At 36.7% G+C, this 18545-nt stretch overlaps 1 protein-coding gene across 5 annotated transcripts in view; it reads left to right on the top strand.

Moving 5' to 3' along the window:
* Positions 1 to 18545, top strand: part of TTLL7 (tubulin tyrosine ligase like 7) — a 73138-nt gene that overhangs the window by 26270 nt on the left and 28323 nt on the right. For all 5 annotated transcript variants that reach the window (XR_003398940.1, XM_026854198.1, XM_026854197.1 and 2 more), the window contains 7 exons: positions 1292 to 1450; positions 3031 to 3247; positions 5752 to 5916; positions 6723 to 6881; positions 15563 to 15657; positions 16298 to 16445; positions 16528 to 16601. Coding sequence is in view for 4 of the 5 variants with exons in the window: in XM_026854198.1 (XP_026709999.1) it covers positions 1292 to 1450; positions 3031 to 3247; positions 5752 to 5916; positions 6723 to 6881; positions 15563 to 15657; positions 16298 to 16445; positions 16528 to 16601 (1017 nt within the window). In the remaining variant the exon portion in view is untranslated. The remainder of the gene's footprint in view (positions 1 to 1291; positions 1451 to 3030; positions 3248 to 5751; positions 5917 to 6722; positions 6882 to 15562; positions 15658 to 16297; positions 16446 to 16527; positions 16602 to 18545) is intronic.

Raw genomic sequence — 18545 nt, 5'->3', positions numbered from 1 at the left:
AAACAAGCTGTCTGCACCAGTATTTGATTCAGCAAATACTAAATTTATTCTGCTGTGAACTATGGTATACCAGTCTGCATAGTCCCATCAAGTTCACATTGCTCCTATAACTTGGCTGTTAATCAGTATTAAAGCTACTTTGTTTAAAGCTAACCCATATCTATCCAGCCCATGTGGCCAATGTGGTGTGGGTATATGCTTCCTATCTGCCAGATGCACAGTTTGGGTGATGGAAATTTCTAACTGAATTTTCTACTGTTTTTCCTCTTCTGTTTGTCTTTTCTGCACAGACAACAGGGCTATAAAATGAGTTATACTCACTACCTCTGCTGCCACAACCATTAAAGCAGGGAGATCAGGACCTTGCTGCATTCTTTAACCAGATTCAGTTTCAGAGATTGCTTCTTATGATGTTTTAATTTTATTTCTGTTTTAGTTCTATTTTTTCCTCCCCTTGTCTTGCTTTGTGTTTCTTTGCTTTCTTTTGACTAAATAAGGTGCTCAGGGAATTTTAATCACAATATGCTGGTACCAAACACAAATCCAAGCTTGTGTGGTTTTTGCCCTGTGCTGGAGGTGCATGAGCAGTTGCTTGGCCTGTGCCAAAGTATATTTACTACAATTCTTTACTTTTGAAATTCCTTCAAAAGACTAGAAAGACACAAAAAACTTTTAAAATTGCTTACATATTAATTTTAAATTCAGTCCTTGTTGTTAATATTTTTTTGCACCCATGAAGAAACTCCAAATGTCCCAGTTCCTCTTTTTGTGTGTGGTGATCCTCATATATCCCCAAAGACATACCTGTATGAAAATTAAAATGCTTGCCAAATATCCCCACCCCTCCCAAGGAAAAGAGAGAAAAGAAGAGGAAAAAAAAAAAAAAAAGAAAAAAGAATATAGGAACAGGAATCTAGGAATATATTGGGTAGAGAAAGATCTATAAATCAAATGGACTATTATAAGTTTAATAGTTCTAAGAATAGGAATAGCATTAAATCATCTGAGTTACTGAACAAAATCTGTAACGGGAGTGAGATGGATGCCAGTAACATAATTAGTGAATACGATAAACAAAACCGCACAATATAGTCTGCTTTTGTCGTTCTAAAGTATGCATGCAATATTATAGAGCTCTAACTATTCTTAACAACTGCAGAAGTTTACTTTCATATTACAGCATTTTGCTAAAAAAGATTTCTTGTCCAATTGTTGTAAATGCTTTTTAATCCTGAGGACTGAAACATCGAAGTAGTTAAAAGATTTTAACTCAATTACACTTGTTTTGCAGAATGATCAAGAGTCAGCCTCAGGAGTACAGTTTTATTCCTCGAACATGGATCTTCCCTGCAGAATACACACAGTTTCAGAACTATGTAAAAGAACTGAAGAAGAAACGTAGACAGAAAACTTTCATAGTCAAACCAGCTAATGGTGCAATGGGACATGGGTGAGTTGCATGTTAGCTTTAGTCATCTTACCCATTAAAGGTGACAACATTAACAGAAGCTGTGTGTTAGTAAGAACATTGTATTTCCAGTTGTATGACATATGAAAATTCATGTATTGGACAAAGGCTTAACAAGCAGAAACAGCTAAAATATAAAGCTAAATCACAATGGTATTTTAATGTTGTGAATGTGGTATAATTAGGAAATGCCTTTTCTGATGAAGCTCAAATAATTCTTAAGATCAGGATTATTTTTGTTATTAGTTTATCTAAAAAATATATTGTGCTTACCCTTAGGAGTGAGTTTGTATTGGGTATAAATGGCAGAGTTTGGGTGGCTGTGGGTTGTAGAGTGGTCGTGTGAGAGAAAGTTTCTTCCACAGCTCTGAGACCAGCCAAAACTGCAGTCAGTCGAACACAAACATATTTAAGAGTAGCAGCCATGAGGTGTAGGAGAAACAGAGGAGACACTGTTGGGGGTATGGCTGGAGGTGCACTCTTGGAAGGAGGTGATAACCATGCTGGAGGAGGGACACCCTTGAAGAGACTGCGACCTGCAGTTTAGTTGAAACAGTTTTGCCTGTGACAGGGCTGGACAGTAAAAAACAATGACATAAATATTGCAATTTGATTCTTAACTCTGGTTTTGTTTTTAAATATTTCAATTTTAGCTTTTCTTGCTTCTAAAATCAATTTGGATTATAGAGTATATCAAAGCTATTAGTTCTTAAAAATAATTGGAATTACTGTAAAAGCAGAGCCCCCAAACTTTTCAATTTTCTGTTTTTATAGTCCTCTTGATAAGGGCAAAGATAAGCTGAAGGGAAAGGTAGCGTAGCAGCATAATCTAGAGAAATGCCTGGAAAGTACTTCAGTATGTTAGGAGTATTCAACGCCAGAACACTGAAATGCGTCATAAATAATAGTGGGTAAGATTAAGACAACAAAGCTATGGGAATTCAGGGTTAATAATTATGCACTGAAAAATATTAGCTATTACAGTTATTTAAAAGTCTGTGTAGTTATGTACTGCCAGTTTATTGTCCGTATACAGACCACTTTACATTCTAATGTGGGGAAACCGGAATACAGAAATATTGAGCTTCATCTATCCTATCCTTATTCATACTGATCAGTGTCCTGCTTTAGTGAACACCATCACTAAGGTTAGCACTGAAAGTTCTTTGCAACCTGTACCTCGGGCAGAAGTTATGACAAAGACTGGAAGCCTATTTTTAGAGCTGCATGGGGAATAATCACAGAAGCTGGGGACTGGTCGTTCTGCCAAAAAATTTCTAAGTGTAGAGGGAATCCATTATTACAAACTGTTGGACCAAAGAAAGCAGGAAGTTATTTTCAAATGGCTCACTGCCTTTTTTTCATCCAGTGAAGCACCATAAAGGACAGGAAACCAATAGCCATGTAAGTGAATGGGACTTTTGCTCTACCCTACAAATCGGATATGCAAATTTCTTTCTCTTAGGCAGACTTTAGCCTCGCTACCTGGCTGGACGACCATGAAAATTTTGAAGAGTAATGTCAAAGTTCCATGTTTTAAAAATAACTTCTGTTTTTACTAGGATCTCTTTAATAAGAAATGGAGAAAAGTTACAAGCTCAGGATCACTTGATTGTTCAGGAATATCTTGACAAACCATTCCTTATGGAAGGCTACAAATTTGATTTACGTGTGTATATTCTTGTAACATCCTGTGATCCATTAAAAGTATTTTTATATCATGATGGACTGGTGAGAATGGGCACAGAGAAGTATCATCCCCCCAGTGACTCAAATTTGGTAAGTTGGAGTTCATGAATAAGCAATAAATTAGAATGTAGACTTTTATCTGTGTAGTGTTTGGAGGAGGTAAAATAAGTTGTGACATGACACTTAATTTGGTATTCATCTGGTTGAACTTTTGCATTGTCACTGAAGAGAAAAAGTTAAAATGAAATATATTTAACTCATGCTTTTGTATCAAAATCACAAGTATAGCCATATTTTTGCTTCTGTATAGAAATTTTATATGACTTTGCATGTATGTATGCTAAAGATTTTGAATATTTCCTAAAAGAAAGTAAACAATGTCAATTATTGTCATTCAACCCAGAAAAGAATCAAGAAAGTAAGTTCAAGAACAGTTACATTGCTTTTGTATTTATCTGAGACTCAGTTTGGGGTGGGGATAAGGTTTCTCTCCTGCTGGATCATTGTTTAACGTCACTGAAGTTTAGAGCTTCCGCTGAGGATCCTGCAGTGTTTCAGCCATTGTGTTGGGAACCTGTACAGAAAACAAACTGTGCTACAAAAGACCAGTGCGTGAGAGTGGTCACTGCAGTCCCTTGAACCTGAGGGAATCTGCTGCTGGTGCTGTTTGTCGGTGACCACCTCAGCAGGAAAAGGAGTATGTTCTTGACAACTTTAGGACAGTGCAGCAAGGCTGCTTGTAAACTTGCAGAGAACCCAGAAATGGGAAGGGAGGTGCCAAAGTTTTTGGACACTTTAATCCTCCTATTCACTTATAGCATCTTCCCCTGTTGAGAGGTGTAATCTCTCTTCTGGCAGAGACCAAACTGCAGATGTCTGTTAAGAATGAAGTAGATCTGAAGCACTGGGAGACATCAGTAGACTTGAGTTTCTTATACCTCACTCTGTACTCTGTAGCTACTGTGTCTTTCTTCTTCCATACCATATGCTTTCAGAGCTGCTTCATTGTAATTATGCAATAGACAACGCATGAAGAACCTTTTCCCCTATTTGTCACTTAAAATTGTAACTATATCTTAGGGCATCTTTGAAGAATCCAGGTATAATTTGGAGTCCAGTAGAAATGGTATATTTGGAAGAGTTACAATATTATATTTGGAATAGTTTGCTTTTAATATTTTTTTTTAGTGTTACTAATCTCAGCATTAGCAACACTGAATTACGCTGTGAGGAGATAAACAGAACAGGCATTTGTTTCTGTGTTCTCACAACTGTTCATGTTGTAGTTTGTCTATTGTATGAAATAACCTGGTTTATCACTAATGACATTGTTCTTTGGATGACATTGTTCCACAGTGACATTGTTCCAGATAATTTCAGACGAAAGATTAATTCAGATGTTTAACAAAATACTTTTTTTTTGTGTGCGATCTGAAAAAGAATTGCTTTTGTCTGAAATAATTTGCATTTCATGTGAAGATGACAGTTATAATGACGCAAAACCAATAGGTTTCAGAATGATTCTCAGAGTAGTAATTGGAATCCATGGGAGAAATTAATTACTTGCAGTACTAATACAATATATTGTTAATTAGCCCACAATTACATTGATTGGTTTTGTTAATTTCATTAAGGGTTTTTTAAACATAAGTAAGTGCAGTGAAATAAATGACAGCAGACTGTTATCTGTTGGCTGTCTTATCAAAAATGAATTGTAACAGAAAGGCTTATGGTCAGCTTAGAATATCAATTACACTCAAGTAAGGAATCAAACATGACAGAGGATTGTCACTGTGATGAGGACAGTCATCATGGTAGCGAAAGGGAAAGCTGAATATCTGTACTGGAAGTAATGTAAACATATCATTATTTATAGATTGGCCTTGGCAAGATAATATTCTTTTTTTTATTTTAAATGCAACTGGTAACATGCTAACATCTATTGCTGGTGACATTTTGCTCCATAAAGGAACTATAGCACTCAGTCATTTATAGAATGTATATCTTGAAATTTACTTCCCTCTGATGTATGGCTACCAGCCAGTCAAAAATGAGCAATTTTGGCAGATACCAATATGGCAGATGAGTTTATATGTAAAAGATATTTTAAAGTATCACTATAATGAGAACATTTCTCATAAATAAAGTACAGTGAAAACTGAAATGTGGGATTGTCTATGAAACAGATGCCAGAGTGTTTTTTAGCACTTTTAAAGTAGCACTTCAAAATACCATCTTTATTGTTTGCTTCTTGTGGAGTGTAATAATTCTGTAAGTTATGATAATTGCTTTTCACTTTTTTAGGTAGCTGTTACGACCTGTACAAATAGCAGATATATCCTATTGACTAACCAGATGTTGTGTGGTAGGTCAATTGACTTCAACTGGCTTAAATGAGAGCATAGGTTTTTATAAGCAACCTAGAACATTCAGTAGATGAAATCTCCAAGAAATCTGCATGTAGTGTATTTGTAAATATGAACTGTTTGACTGTGTAATTGTTGATTTAAATATTTTTTTCTTTTAATAATTTTGAATTGACCATTCTAGAGTTGTATTTAAGGGTTTTTTTAATGTCTTTTCTCTTTTTTCAGAGTCAATTGTATATGCATCTGACTAACTACTCTGTCAATAAACATAACGAACACTTTGAACGGGATGAAACAGAAGACAAAGGAAGCAAACGCTCCATAAAATGGTTTACTGAGTTTCTAGAAACAAATAATCTTGATGTCTCCAAATTCTGGAGTGATATTTCAGTAAGATAAAACTAATACAGTTTATTTTGTGTATTCTTACAAAATTAATTGCTTCTGCCATCCACTTTACTGGAATCCAGATGATTTTTGAAACTTTATTAATCCAGATTCTCAGCAATGCATGCTACAAAGGACCTACTTGAAATGTTTATAATGTTTTTTAAAAGACTAAATTTAGAGTGTGATTATAAATTTAATGTTAACTTCTTCCGAGAGACAAAAGCCCTTTCAAACAGTTATTCACATAAATGGGATGGTTCCTTTGTATCATATTATTTAAATTCTTGGAGACTTTTCTAGAGTATAAAGTGCATTTTATGTGTGAATAGTTGCAAAATTGTGGTCAGCATTGCATATAACTGTGGACTCGAATCTGTGCTGGTGAAGTCAGTGGTTATGTTACCAGGTATCTTTAGGTGAGGAGCAGACCTAAGATTGTTAGAGCTTAGGCACCATCTGTATGTGTAATTCTGAGAATATTTATTGAAAATTACATTGTAATAAGAAATGGGTGAAGATTGGCTATACTATACTTTGTTTCCAGTGTGCCTTGTGCATTTAAGTTATTACATATCTAAAAGTACATATGTACTATGGAAAGTATAACAATATACTCTAGAGCTAAATAAAAATATATATCTATTACTCCATAGGAATAGCTTATTTGTTCTAGACCAAATATTTGGTATTTTAAACCTTATTTTAGTAGATACTTCAATGGAATTTAAAAGATTAAAGTATGAAACACATTAACTTCATATATACTGGTGTCTTCTGACAATTTTTTCTGAAAAAAATCCCTACAGGAGTTAGTCGTGAAGACTCTCATAGTTGCAGAACCACATGTTCTTCATGCTTATCGGATGTGCAGGCCAGGGCAAGCACCAGGAAGTGACAGTGTCTGCTTTGAAGTCCTGGGATTTGATATTCTGCTGGACAGAAAACTAAAACCATGGCTTCTAGAGGTAAACCTCTTTAAACAAATGTAAATTTTTAAGAGTAAAGTTAACTAAGCCCCAGCTGAATTCATATCTATGTAAGAAAACTTCCAAAGAAAATCTGTGCATTGCAGGAGATACTGTTGTGGAGTACATAAGTGGTGCTTTTTCTGCAGCATCCTTATGGAAACAATGCCTTGCAGTGATTTTTGGAGGCTCAAGTAAAGGTAATTCTTTTCCTGGAGGAATGCTGCATTTAGGTTGGTTTTGAAAGTTATAATGAGAAATGTGATATTAATCCAGTTGTTACTGTAGCTGAAGGACCTTATTTATAGCAGTTGTGTGCTACATAGATTTCCTTCATGACTATGGCTCTGTAGTACAGCTCTGGCAACTCTTGTGAATGTATGGTCTTAATTTTCTAGTTTTGGGGATATGTGTTCTTTTTCTCTCCTGTGGCTTTTAAAAGCACTCATGTAAACAGAGGAAACTAGTTCAGTGTGCAATTGGCGTGAATGGACTGGAAGAAATGTTTCTCCTTTCCACTTTTATCTCTTTCCACCATTTCCCTCTTGCCAAAACCCCCTTAGGGGAGTGAATCATTTGTTCTAACAGTAGTAACAAGTACTAATCACAAGGCCCTGAATGTTCCCAAGTGTTATGGGAAAATTGCCAAAATAGGATTGGGATGGTAAATCTAGTTTCATGTTTCCATGCTTCATGTAGGTTTTCTTTTATAAAGATAGCTTAATAAACTACTATAAGAAATAAATTGTGTAACATTATAATGACTCCGCTTTCCTGAGATAACTTTTCTTTATATTGCCTTGATGCGATGTAGCTCTCCTGCTCCTTCATGCCACTGAACTTCCGGAACCTTCTGCCGAAGTGAGGGCTGTGGGAAATGCGTGATTGCCATCTTGTGGCACCAAATGTTTCTGGCAAGCATCTGTGCAGTCCCAGCAGCCTTCCATCCTTTCTGAGTAGCAACAACTATCTAGATGTCCCTTCAGTTCCCAGAAAATCCAGTTTCACTCTTTTTGACCAAAATTTCCAAGACAGGTTATTTTATGTAAATAGGAAAATAATAGAGTTGACGTTTTTGGATGGACTTCAGCCTTGTTCAGCCTCATTTGGGATCACAAAGTTGTGATCGTTGGAGAGAAAGGTCACATTTTAATAACTGCATCAAGTTCAGGGCACCCAACTTTCCTCGTGATTTATGTGGGTGAGAGAAACTTACCTTATATACAGATCCACAAATGTATTACTTAGTGTAACTGAACTAGCAAAATCTATTCAAAACTTTGCTATCAGTCCCATTAAAATGACTTGGAACGTCTTAAGCCAAAGTATCCAATTATTGCTAATTCCTATTAATGAAGTAGCTAAAGCTCATGTACACAAGCTTTCTGTTATCTACTGCTTTCTCTTGCGTTATGCTTACCCTCTCTGTGCCCCTGGAGATCCAAAGGCCAACAAGGGGCAGGAGGGGTCGTACCTCTCCAAAAAAAGATAGGTGGGTGGTTATAGCAAGTTGTGAGTGTCCTGTGTTCTTCCTGGTGAAGGTTTCTTCCTCTTTGCTCTTAGCTTCACTTAGGGTTATTTTTATTCATTTGCTGCCACTGTCCACTTACTGGCTGTTCATTCACTGGCCAGCATTTTTTGCATTGTCTCCAAGTTTTACCATAAGTGGTTTGTTTAGCATTTCCTGGATTCTGCACTGTGTTCTCTTTGTTATCCCTAGACCCAGTGTTATCTTGTTCACAAGGGCTCATTACTTTAGTGAACACTACTTGGCCACTGTAATCGGTGTATACCTTGGGGTCTCTGGATTTTCAAGACCTTCACTATCATCATTTGCTTGTACTTTTGGGGCCCATCACAAAACCCTTTTTTGTCAACATCTTCAAGATGTGCCTTCCGATCAAATGACTAATGTCATGTTAACACAACCTATTCATGTGTATGTCCCAGTTCTTGGGACATTGAACTCTAGTCTCAGCCAACAGATCCATATACAGTGCTTTGGTAAGCAGTTATTATGAATATCCACTGGGACAGTATTGCTGGTATGTTATCAGAATTACTACACTACTGTCTTACAGATTAGTCAGCAACCATATTTCTTGGCTGGAAACAAGGGATAGCAGCATGAAAAATAAGGGACAGTACTTTCTTTTAAGGGATATTTTAAGGGAAAAGCACTCTTCTTAATGTTCTTGCCCAGGACTTCTCAAGATTTTGACCCATGATCACATTTGACAAAACAAGATACGTTATTCCAGTCAATATTTAGTCCCTTACATGAGTAAAATTATATGCCGGTATCAGCTGAATATATAGGATATAGTTTATAAATATGTATATATATATAAAAGAAAAGCTGTAAAAGCTCAGTTGCCCCTTGACTCAAGAGATTAGCAATATTTAGAACCTTTACAGTTACCATTAAGAAGAGCAACTGATGAAACTACTCATCTAATTCTTTTGTTCAATCTTTTCCTTTTAATTTTTTTAAATTTATAATGAAGATGACTTTCAGTGGTTCTTGTGCCCAGGCAGCCTTTCCCTCTGTTGCCTTGGAGAGCCATGTTTGGGGCTCTTTCTCCTGCTGTCTGCTGGATTTTTCCTCTTTCTGACACTTGTCCATGGGTTCTCTTTGCTCTCAAACAGTAGCAGTGAATCCACTAAGCACACACAGCTTTAACTGGCTCAATATTTGCTTTCAGCGTAGCTCCTACTGTCCACTCTTTTCTAGTTAATAGAGTTAAAAAGAGTGCAGTTTAATATATAATATAGTATTACTGTGGGCAGTTGCCGAAAGAGCTGATCTAGCAACTTGCCTCTGTCTGGTGGCTGTGTCTATTAGATGAGATGTTTTTTGTTGCTGTTTGGATGAACATCTAATTTATCCCAAGCAAACCATACTTTTACACTCATCTTGCAAAACTTCCTCACGGAGGGACTGACAATGCTTGGTCTGGTGCAGGGAAGGGGGAAGTGATGTGAAAGCAGGACTAAGAGAGGGGCAGCACCAGACCTTTGTGGCAGCCTGCAGTTGCACTGGTCTAGGTAAAATGTAAAACTGCACCTGTGTGAGGCATTTCTGTGGTGCTTAAACTGATCAATATACTGGCTATGAGATGTCTGCTCTCCTCCTCTGTGGAAGGTATGCTCCCTGCCCCCTTCCCTGTGATGACACCAGTGCTTGTAGGATTCCTTCCTGAGATAATCAAGGACCTAATGAAAAATAATTTTTTGTGTGGATTGTGGGATCAGCTTCCTTACTCTCTGTGAACCCCAGTGCCAAGACAGTGAAGTAGGCAGAGCATGACAGCTTGGATTTGTATTAATTTAAACTTCTGTGGTAACCAGCCTTCTGCTTAAGCTAAGAAAAAGGTGGCTAGCACTCTCACAATTTGTGAAGTTTAAAAATGTGTGATTAGAGTGAACTTCATGATAGTCTCTAATCAAGGACCTCCTCAATGATAGTCACATGGGCATTCTGTGTAGTAGAATTTTTATGGCTTATAAAGTTCTTTTGCTTTTTGAATTCTATTGGCAATCTCAATCACTTAATAAAGAATGAGATCCTTTCCAAAACATTCATGCTGTTCTACAGATTGAACAGAGATTAAACCCCTGTTATTGAAAGGATGTAATATTTTATTCAGTTGAATTTAGGTTTATGAAGTCATTCACGTAATCTTTCTTTTGTATTTGAAAGGTCTTTTCAATAGGTATGTGTGACAGATAGTGGAATATTTCTTTTCCTACTCCATGTTAGTAGGCTGCAGCAGTGGGAGGTGAGAATATGCTCTTTGACTGCTTTGGTAAAGAGGTTAAATGCCAGACTGAAATTTATCCCATGTCTTGGTGAAGAAGAAAATGATGTATCTTACATACAGAGTTTAATTTTTGTAAAATCAGAATCCTTTACAAATGTAACTGTGGATGGGAGCCTTCACAGGAGGTACAATTTATGCTTCTTAATTTAAGCATTACAGATACGAGGTCCTCTGCTGACAAGTATATATTTATGAAATACACTGAGCTACACAACAGCTGTGCTTACAAGCAGTTTGATTAATTATATATGCTATATTCAGTGAAATTTTAATTATGAAACTGAAGTTGAAGATTTTAGTTGGAGGAATTAAAAACTAATGTGGACAATTCTGTTCTATAGCTATTGAAGTCATAGAAAGTAAAGAAGCTGAAGTATCATTGCCAGTAAAGCAGATATTTGGGAGATAAATCTGTGATATTGTAAAAAGAATAGATTTAAGAAACATTATGTCCAGGAGTCTATATAGAGAAATATTGAATGTGTTTATCAAGCAGCTTTTCTGTGCATTGCTGTATACAACAGATTAGAAAATTTGAAGTTTTGAAGGTAGTATCTCCAAAGAAGCGTGATGCCAACACTGCCATAACTCCTGAATTAGTGGTGTAAAATCAGTCATGGGTAGATTCATCCAGTTAGCTGCTAGTTTAAGAGTAGTGCTGATCACAGAAGATACTCATCTAAATTAAGTATGTAGTTATTTTATTCCTCTGAGTGAAGTCCTAGGTTGTTTATAATATGAAGACACTGTTAAGGAAAAAGGCATTAACCACCTCTGAGAGCAACCGAGTGGAGCATTGAAAAGGCATTGTGTGGTGAGACTGTAAAATGTTGTGGTAGCCGGTTTAGTTGTGCCTTTTGCAGGGACCATGTTATCTGTATGCTCTGGAGATTAGATTATCTGATGCATTTTTTTTTTCTGGCATTGAAGAGGGCTTTTCTACTCTAAAAATGTTATTTGTGGATTAAACCCTTTGTTTTGTGATTTTTAATTATGGTTTCTTTCAGATTTACCTTGAGTATAGGTGGTTTTGCACATCAGAGAATTATGTAGTGAGTTCAGGTTATAAAGTATTGGGTAGCAATGCTGGATGAAGATATTCCCTATTTTTATACCACCCATAATTCCATCTACACTTAATGATAAGTAAACATTTTAGCTGACACTTAAGATCAGTGGTCAAAACTGACACTTGAAGTTTCTGTTGTGAGAAGGGCGATGTATGGAACAGATCAAGAGGGTTAAAGTGAAAAGTTTGTGACATGTTCTTGCACATAGTCACACTAAATCAAGAGGCAGTTTAAGTATACACATAGATAGTTAGTACAGAATACCTAATGAACTTTAAATTCACACCTGCTTTCTGTCTCTTAACTTTCTGATGTAACCAGTTGCTTGGATCTTTTCTGTACTGGACCTGCATCTACTGCTACCTGAAACATATTACACCAAGCCAATAGCTATCCAGAGCTGGATCACTGTTTTTACTGCCCCTCTAGTTACTCTTCAGGATTGAGGTCACAGCAGGATTGGGATTTCAAACATTAGTCATTAATGGTACGTCAAAAAATTGAGGATGCAGGTGATACAGCAGTGCTCCAGTTTTAACTATTAATGCCATAGCTTTTCAGCCTCTTAAATGACTGCATTAAAGTGGCAGAAACTTTAGCGTGGAGGGATTGTGTAATGTCTCATAATAGCATTTGAAATGCCTTTTTGTGTCTTTCCTAACCTTGCTTCAATTTTCTGCTTAATAAACACAATCAGTATGGTTTTATTTGTTCAGAAGAGCTAGATGTAGATTTTTGGCAAAATTCACCCTGTAGGAGAGAAACATTTAAATTATTTTACACTTCTCACACTGTTAATTCACACTGGTGCTCACGTAAGTAACGCATATTTATAACATTTTTATTAATGCAAAATATTATACTTCCAATTGTTGTAACTCTAGGAAGTTCCTAAACTAAATATAAATACAACAGTGTGCATTTTTGTATGCTCTCAAGTTGGGTGCTTCAGTGCTGTGTAAGTCTGTCTCTATGCATCTCTAGAAATTCAGTACTGGACCAACATAGTGTTCTACATGTTCCAAATAAGTCCTTGTATCTAACTTCAGTCTCACTGGATTTAAGGATTCATTGTACATAAAAAATTAGAAATTAGTTTGGTGGAAGTTTTAGTAATACATTTCTGATTGTTCACCTGGTTTTTAATGCATTGCAAAAACATTATTTCAAAGTAGAACATCGTTAGTTGCCACATGTTCATTAAAAAATTCAATACGTGACACAAAATATAATTTTGTTCACTATCTAACATTTCTCCTCACTAAGAAGTTGGGGCTTGATTTTATATCTCTGTTTTCAGTCCCGTGAGCTTTTTGCGTACGTAGGTATTTGCTGGACAGAAGCATAAGGTTCCGTATTGGATCTTCATGCATATGTTTTTAAGCATACATAAACCCTTCCTGGATTAGACAATATGGTATCTCAAAATTAGTATGTTTAAAACTTATTTCAGTTATCAGCTGTATTTAATCAGTGCAGCTCTAGTTAAAGTGTTTTATTTAAGCTTCATATTGAAAATGAGACGCAGTGTGTCTGTGGTCTAGTCAACTGCCACTATTCTGTAATGAAATGTTGGGAGAACTGGCTTTTAATCCTTGGGTTTGTTTCTCTGAATGTTTACATGTTTGCTTAGCTGAAAGTGGAACATTCACATTTAAAAAAAAAATGAATGTCAATAAATGTATGTATTGTATCAGTACATACAGTATAGGAAAAAAAAATTGCTTATGTGATGGTAGGCTTAACAGGTCAGTCTAAGAACATTGGTCAATTAAATGTTTGGATGAAAGTCTTCCAGAAAAGAAAATATATACGCTTTTCCACCGTATCTGCTGAATTTTCATGATTTTTCCTTCAGCGTCAGATCTCATTGCTCACTTTGCCAGCCCATCTGCAAAACCAGCAAACAAGCTGACTCTCAAAGCCAAAAGGCACCCTTTGGCTATAACATAGGTGATGGGTCATCTGACACTCACCGACAGGACAGTTGGTGGCTCACCAGCCTGAGTATTTCTGTCCCATGACTGTAGAGGCTCTAAGATGCTTTAATGTATCTAAAGTCTTACAGTTTTAATGAACCTCTTTTGCCCTCTGCTTTGAACATACTAACTGTATCCCACTTCTTATTTACATGGGGCACAAGGTATTATTTTTCAGTTCTGAAGCTCTTTAGCTGGAAAGTTGCCAATCAGAGAGGGACCTGGGGGTGTTGATTGACAGCCGGCTGAACAGGAGCCAGCAGTGTGTCCAGGTGGCCAAGAAGGCCAATGGCATCCTGGCTTGTGTCAGCACTAGCGTGGCCAGCAGGGACAGGGAAGGGATCTGACCCCTGTACTCGGCACTGGTGAGGCCACACCTCGATTCCTGTGTTCAGTTTTGGGCCCCTCACTACAAAAAGGACATTGAATGACTCGAGCGTGTCCAGAGAAGGGCAACGAAGCTGGTGCAGGGTCTGGAGCACAGGTCGTACGGGGAGCGGCTGAGGGAACTGGGGGTATTTAGTCTGGAGAAGAGGAGGCTGAGGGGAGACCTCATCGCCCTCTACAGCTACCTGAAAGGAGGGTGCAGAGAGCTGGGGATGAGCCTCTTTAACCAAGTGATAAGTGATAGGACAAGAGGGAATGGCCTCAAGTTGCACCAGGGGAGGTTTAGACTAGATGTCAGGAAGTATTTCTTTCCAGGAGGGGTTGTTGGGCATTGGAATGGGCTGCCCAGGGAGATGGTGGAGTCCCCAACCCTGGAGGGGTTTAAGAGTTGGGTTGGCATAGTGCTGAGGGATCTGGTGGAGTTGGGAACTGTCAGTGTTAGGTTAATGGTTGGGCTGGATGATCTTCAAGGTCTTTTCCAACCTAGATGATTCTGTGATTCTAGTATCTGCCCATTTTGTAACCAGCATTGCTCTTTCACTATCGAGGTGAGATTCCTGCTTCTCATTAGCACCCATTGTTCACGTATAAATTTTTATACCAGCCTGGAAGGTGTTCCTAGAAATACTGATGCAGCTACTTCATTATCCCTCCTCAAACCTTTCCAAAAACTGAAGTTCTGCAGGGGCTTCAAAGCTTGGCAGTGGTTATGTGGTGGTTGGTTGAGTTTCCTGGCTACGTGATTTAGTCTCACTGATTCCCAGTTACGTTTGCCTTGTTCCTCTATATTTATGGTAATGTTTTTCATCTCTTATCCTGTTCTTAGCTTATAAGCTTTTTGTTACTAAGACTTAATTATTTTATGTTTTCACACTATGTGCTGATTTAATAAGTTAGATCTCTAGGTGTTGCTGTAAAGCGTAGCTGAATAGTTATTTAAATATACTTGAGAAGACCTCGAATTACAGTTTATTTTTGTCCTTATATAGTTGTTACTTTTCAGAGAAGTATGCAGAGTTACTTTCAGACTGGAAACTAGGAAAAAGTTTAACTCTTCATGTGCTGGACTATCATAACATGACACATAGTTTGTTATAATTTTTTTACAGCACTTTGCATGGTAAATTTTCAGGTTGCAGCAACAAAGAATAAATTAGACTGGATTTACAGTGCCAGCACTTGAATGGTGTTCGTTGTAAGTGTCTGGATAACTTGGTAGCTGGAAGGTACATCTCCTGTTTCCCAGTATTTGTGATACTTAGTGCTCTATTTTTTAAACAATACAAATGGAAATGAGCTTCTCAGCATGTATTCTCTTAATCTGCTATATTTGAAAGAATGATTTTTCCAAAGCCTGTTACAATAGATGTGTTCCCTGTGAATGTGAATGTTCCTGAGTCTTCTGTATCTTGTTTTTTCAGATTAATCGTGCCCCAAGCTTTGGAACTGATCAAAAAATAGACTATGATGTAAAAAAAGGCGTTCTGCTAAATGCATTAAAGCTTCTCAACATACGGTAAACTTGTCCTCTTTTCTTCAGTTTGGCTCTCTCTGTTGCTTTGTTTTTTTTAATTTGAACTGGACTAGGAGAAAATGAAGACTTTTTTTCCACCTTCATATTTTCAAAATATAAATGTTTCCATGGCTGTCAGTTTTCCTATTGAAATTAACCCAAATTTTTTTTTTCTTGCTCATGTGCTTGCAAAAAATGAGTGGTAATAGTAATTTTCATGCTTTCTTTTTTAATGGTTTTTCAAACAGGTCTCAAAGTGGGGATATGAGTGCACTCGTGGGCATGTGGCCAGGAAATTTGCTTTGGCCAAAGTTTCACATACAGTCAAAAGCCGTACCCCTGTACAGGAAAACTTTGTAGTTGGGGTATGTTGGAAAATAATCTATGCTTCAGGAAAACAGATACCATTATGTTTGTACATTAAATTTTAGTACAGAGTCATTACAATACGCCTTAAAGTGTTAAAATATTGTAGTCATAAAGTTAATATTTACAAAAAGATTCTTAATGAGTGTTCAATTCTAATTTTATATCCTAAACCGCACATGACTGACTGGAAAATACAGATGATATAATTGAGATGAAAGTGCATCTCATCTCAGCTGCATTGGATTGACATATCTTAGTATCATCTGTGTTTCAGGACAAGTGATAAAAGGAGAAATTTAGCTCAACAGAAGGCTGAGGCTCAAAAAAGACTATATGGTCAAGGTTCAATGAAAAAACTGTTGCCAGGTTCCTCAGACTGGGAAAAGCAGCGCCACACGTTGGAAAGGAGAAAAGAAGAACTGGTAGGAAGGAAATAAATGTGCTGTTTCTTGTCCATGGCTTATGCTATCTTTGTTTTAACTGTCTTATTTTCTTGATTTGTAGAAGGAAAGACTTGCACAAGTACGTAAACAGATTTCCAAAGAGGAGCATGAAAATAGACACATGGGGAACTACAGGTAACTATTTCTGGTTATATTAGTATGAAGTATTCAGTGCATTCTTTAGGAGTAATGGAAGCAAGTATTTGTGGTAGATGATAATCTTCTATCAAAAATGTGTAGGCATTCATAGAAAATATATACATGTATATAAGGTAGTAAGGTTTTTCTTCAGATAGTTCTTATTTTGATTCTAAATTTTTGCATGCACTTAAGAATTTATATGACATCAGTCACCCTAGTGTTTGTGTAAGACATTTGCTTGAAAGACATGATTGTTCACATCCAGCTTACCAAGAACCATGACAGTCATTATGGACCTGTTCTATAATCTCATACGATGATTCTTATCTCTGGGGCAGGCAATATAGGTGAGTGAGTATTCCCCTATAAAACAAAAATAAATCTGAACGTGATCTATGAAGTTTGCCAAAAGTTCAAAAGCTTTATTAGTGCTTGCATCATTTTTGATAGAATGGCATTTGAAATATGAATATTTCTGCATGTTGATTTTGGATCTTAGTATGCTTAAATGTAAGTATCTTCGGATTCCTTAGTAAAATACATTCAAAAGGAAGCTTTAACTTGCTGGCTATAATAGAAATAGGTGAGAAAATAAGAGGTTTTTTGTTTTATGATGTTGTTATTATTTATTGATATTTGCTTCAATGACAAGTGAAAGGAAGGCCTGTGAATATTTGGCGAAAGGGGGCAGTGTGTGGCTGGGAAGAGATGATGAGAGTATTTGCCCACTCTTTATAACATTCATTCAGGGTATGGGATGTCTGAGTTCACATCTCTTATTCCAAATAATGCCTCATAATGCCTCAACTGCTGTTTTTCATTTCTGCTTTTTTTTGAGCAGATGTTCTATAATTCCCAGTAAAGTTCTCATTTAAATAGGCATTTCTGTGAAATTTTCATTTTTGATCAATTAACATTTTGCTTACAAGAAGTCTTTCTTTGTAACATTCCCAGTTTTAATTACATCCTTTCTTGACATATGTAGAACTAGTACATCCAAAAAACCCCACAATGAAGAAGGTTTTTTTCATTCTACTTAGATTGTAAGAAAAAAAAAAAAATCATGATTCTTTAATACATTTTGCTTTTTCAATAACTTCAAAGTCTAACTTTTAAACTGATCACATTGTAGGTTGCTTATTCAGTTCTTGGCTGAAATGAGCCAAATGTTCTATTTATGTAGCTTTTTGGTTGATGTAAATCAATAAAAATACCAAAAAAATTATATTTCCTCAAGAAACAGTGAAGTCTCAGTTCATGAGCCATGTGCATATGTAAAAGGGAAGGGCAGCTTTGTGTTTTCTTATTACCAAATGTTTGCAGGAAGGCTGAAGAATCAGCAGAACCTGAGAAGTAAAGGAATCTTGGCTAGAGATGCAGAGAAATTTTATCTGAGCATTATGCAGTATTTTTAGCTTGTGATGTTCTCCTGCAGAGTAGGACTAGCTTCTGTCAGGCATTGCCATAGAATTATGGAAATTTCGGGTGCTAGTATTGCTTTGTGAATAAAAATCCAGAGAAACCTCAATCAACCCCAGCAGGCTTTGATTTAATATATGGATTTCATCTCATTGGCTTAGTCACATGTCTGTCTGCAAGCACAACTAGCTCACTGATTCCAGTAGGAGTCCTGGGGTGGTCAAAGGAGGAGCCATGCTTTCAAGCTTCTGTGAATTGATGAAGAAGTGAAAAGGATGTATATCTGTTTGAAATGGCCTTTAGCTGCAGTGTATTTCTACATATATTTAAATGAATATCCTTTCTTTAAGGTATTGTTATATGGCATTTTTTCAGCTGTAGAATCAACACCATTAAAAAGTGTTGACTGCAACTAGAATAGAGCTCCTACAGGTGTTTCATGCAAACTGGAACCATCTTCAGTTTGCTCTACAACTGCCCTTAGTCTGATGGGGTCATAACTATCCTTTTTTTTTTCAT

Source organism: Athene cunicularia (genome assembly GCF_003259725.1).
Source record: "Athene cunicularia isolate RWA chromosome 8 unlocalized genomic scaffold, athCun1 chr8_part1, whole genome shotgun sequence".
NCBI classification, from domain to species: domain Eukaryota; kingdom Metazoa; phylum Chordata; class Aves; order Strigiformes; family Strigidae; genus Athene; species Athene cunicularia.
This window is presented reverse-complemented; position numbering and strand designations above follow the sequence as displayed.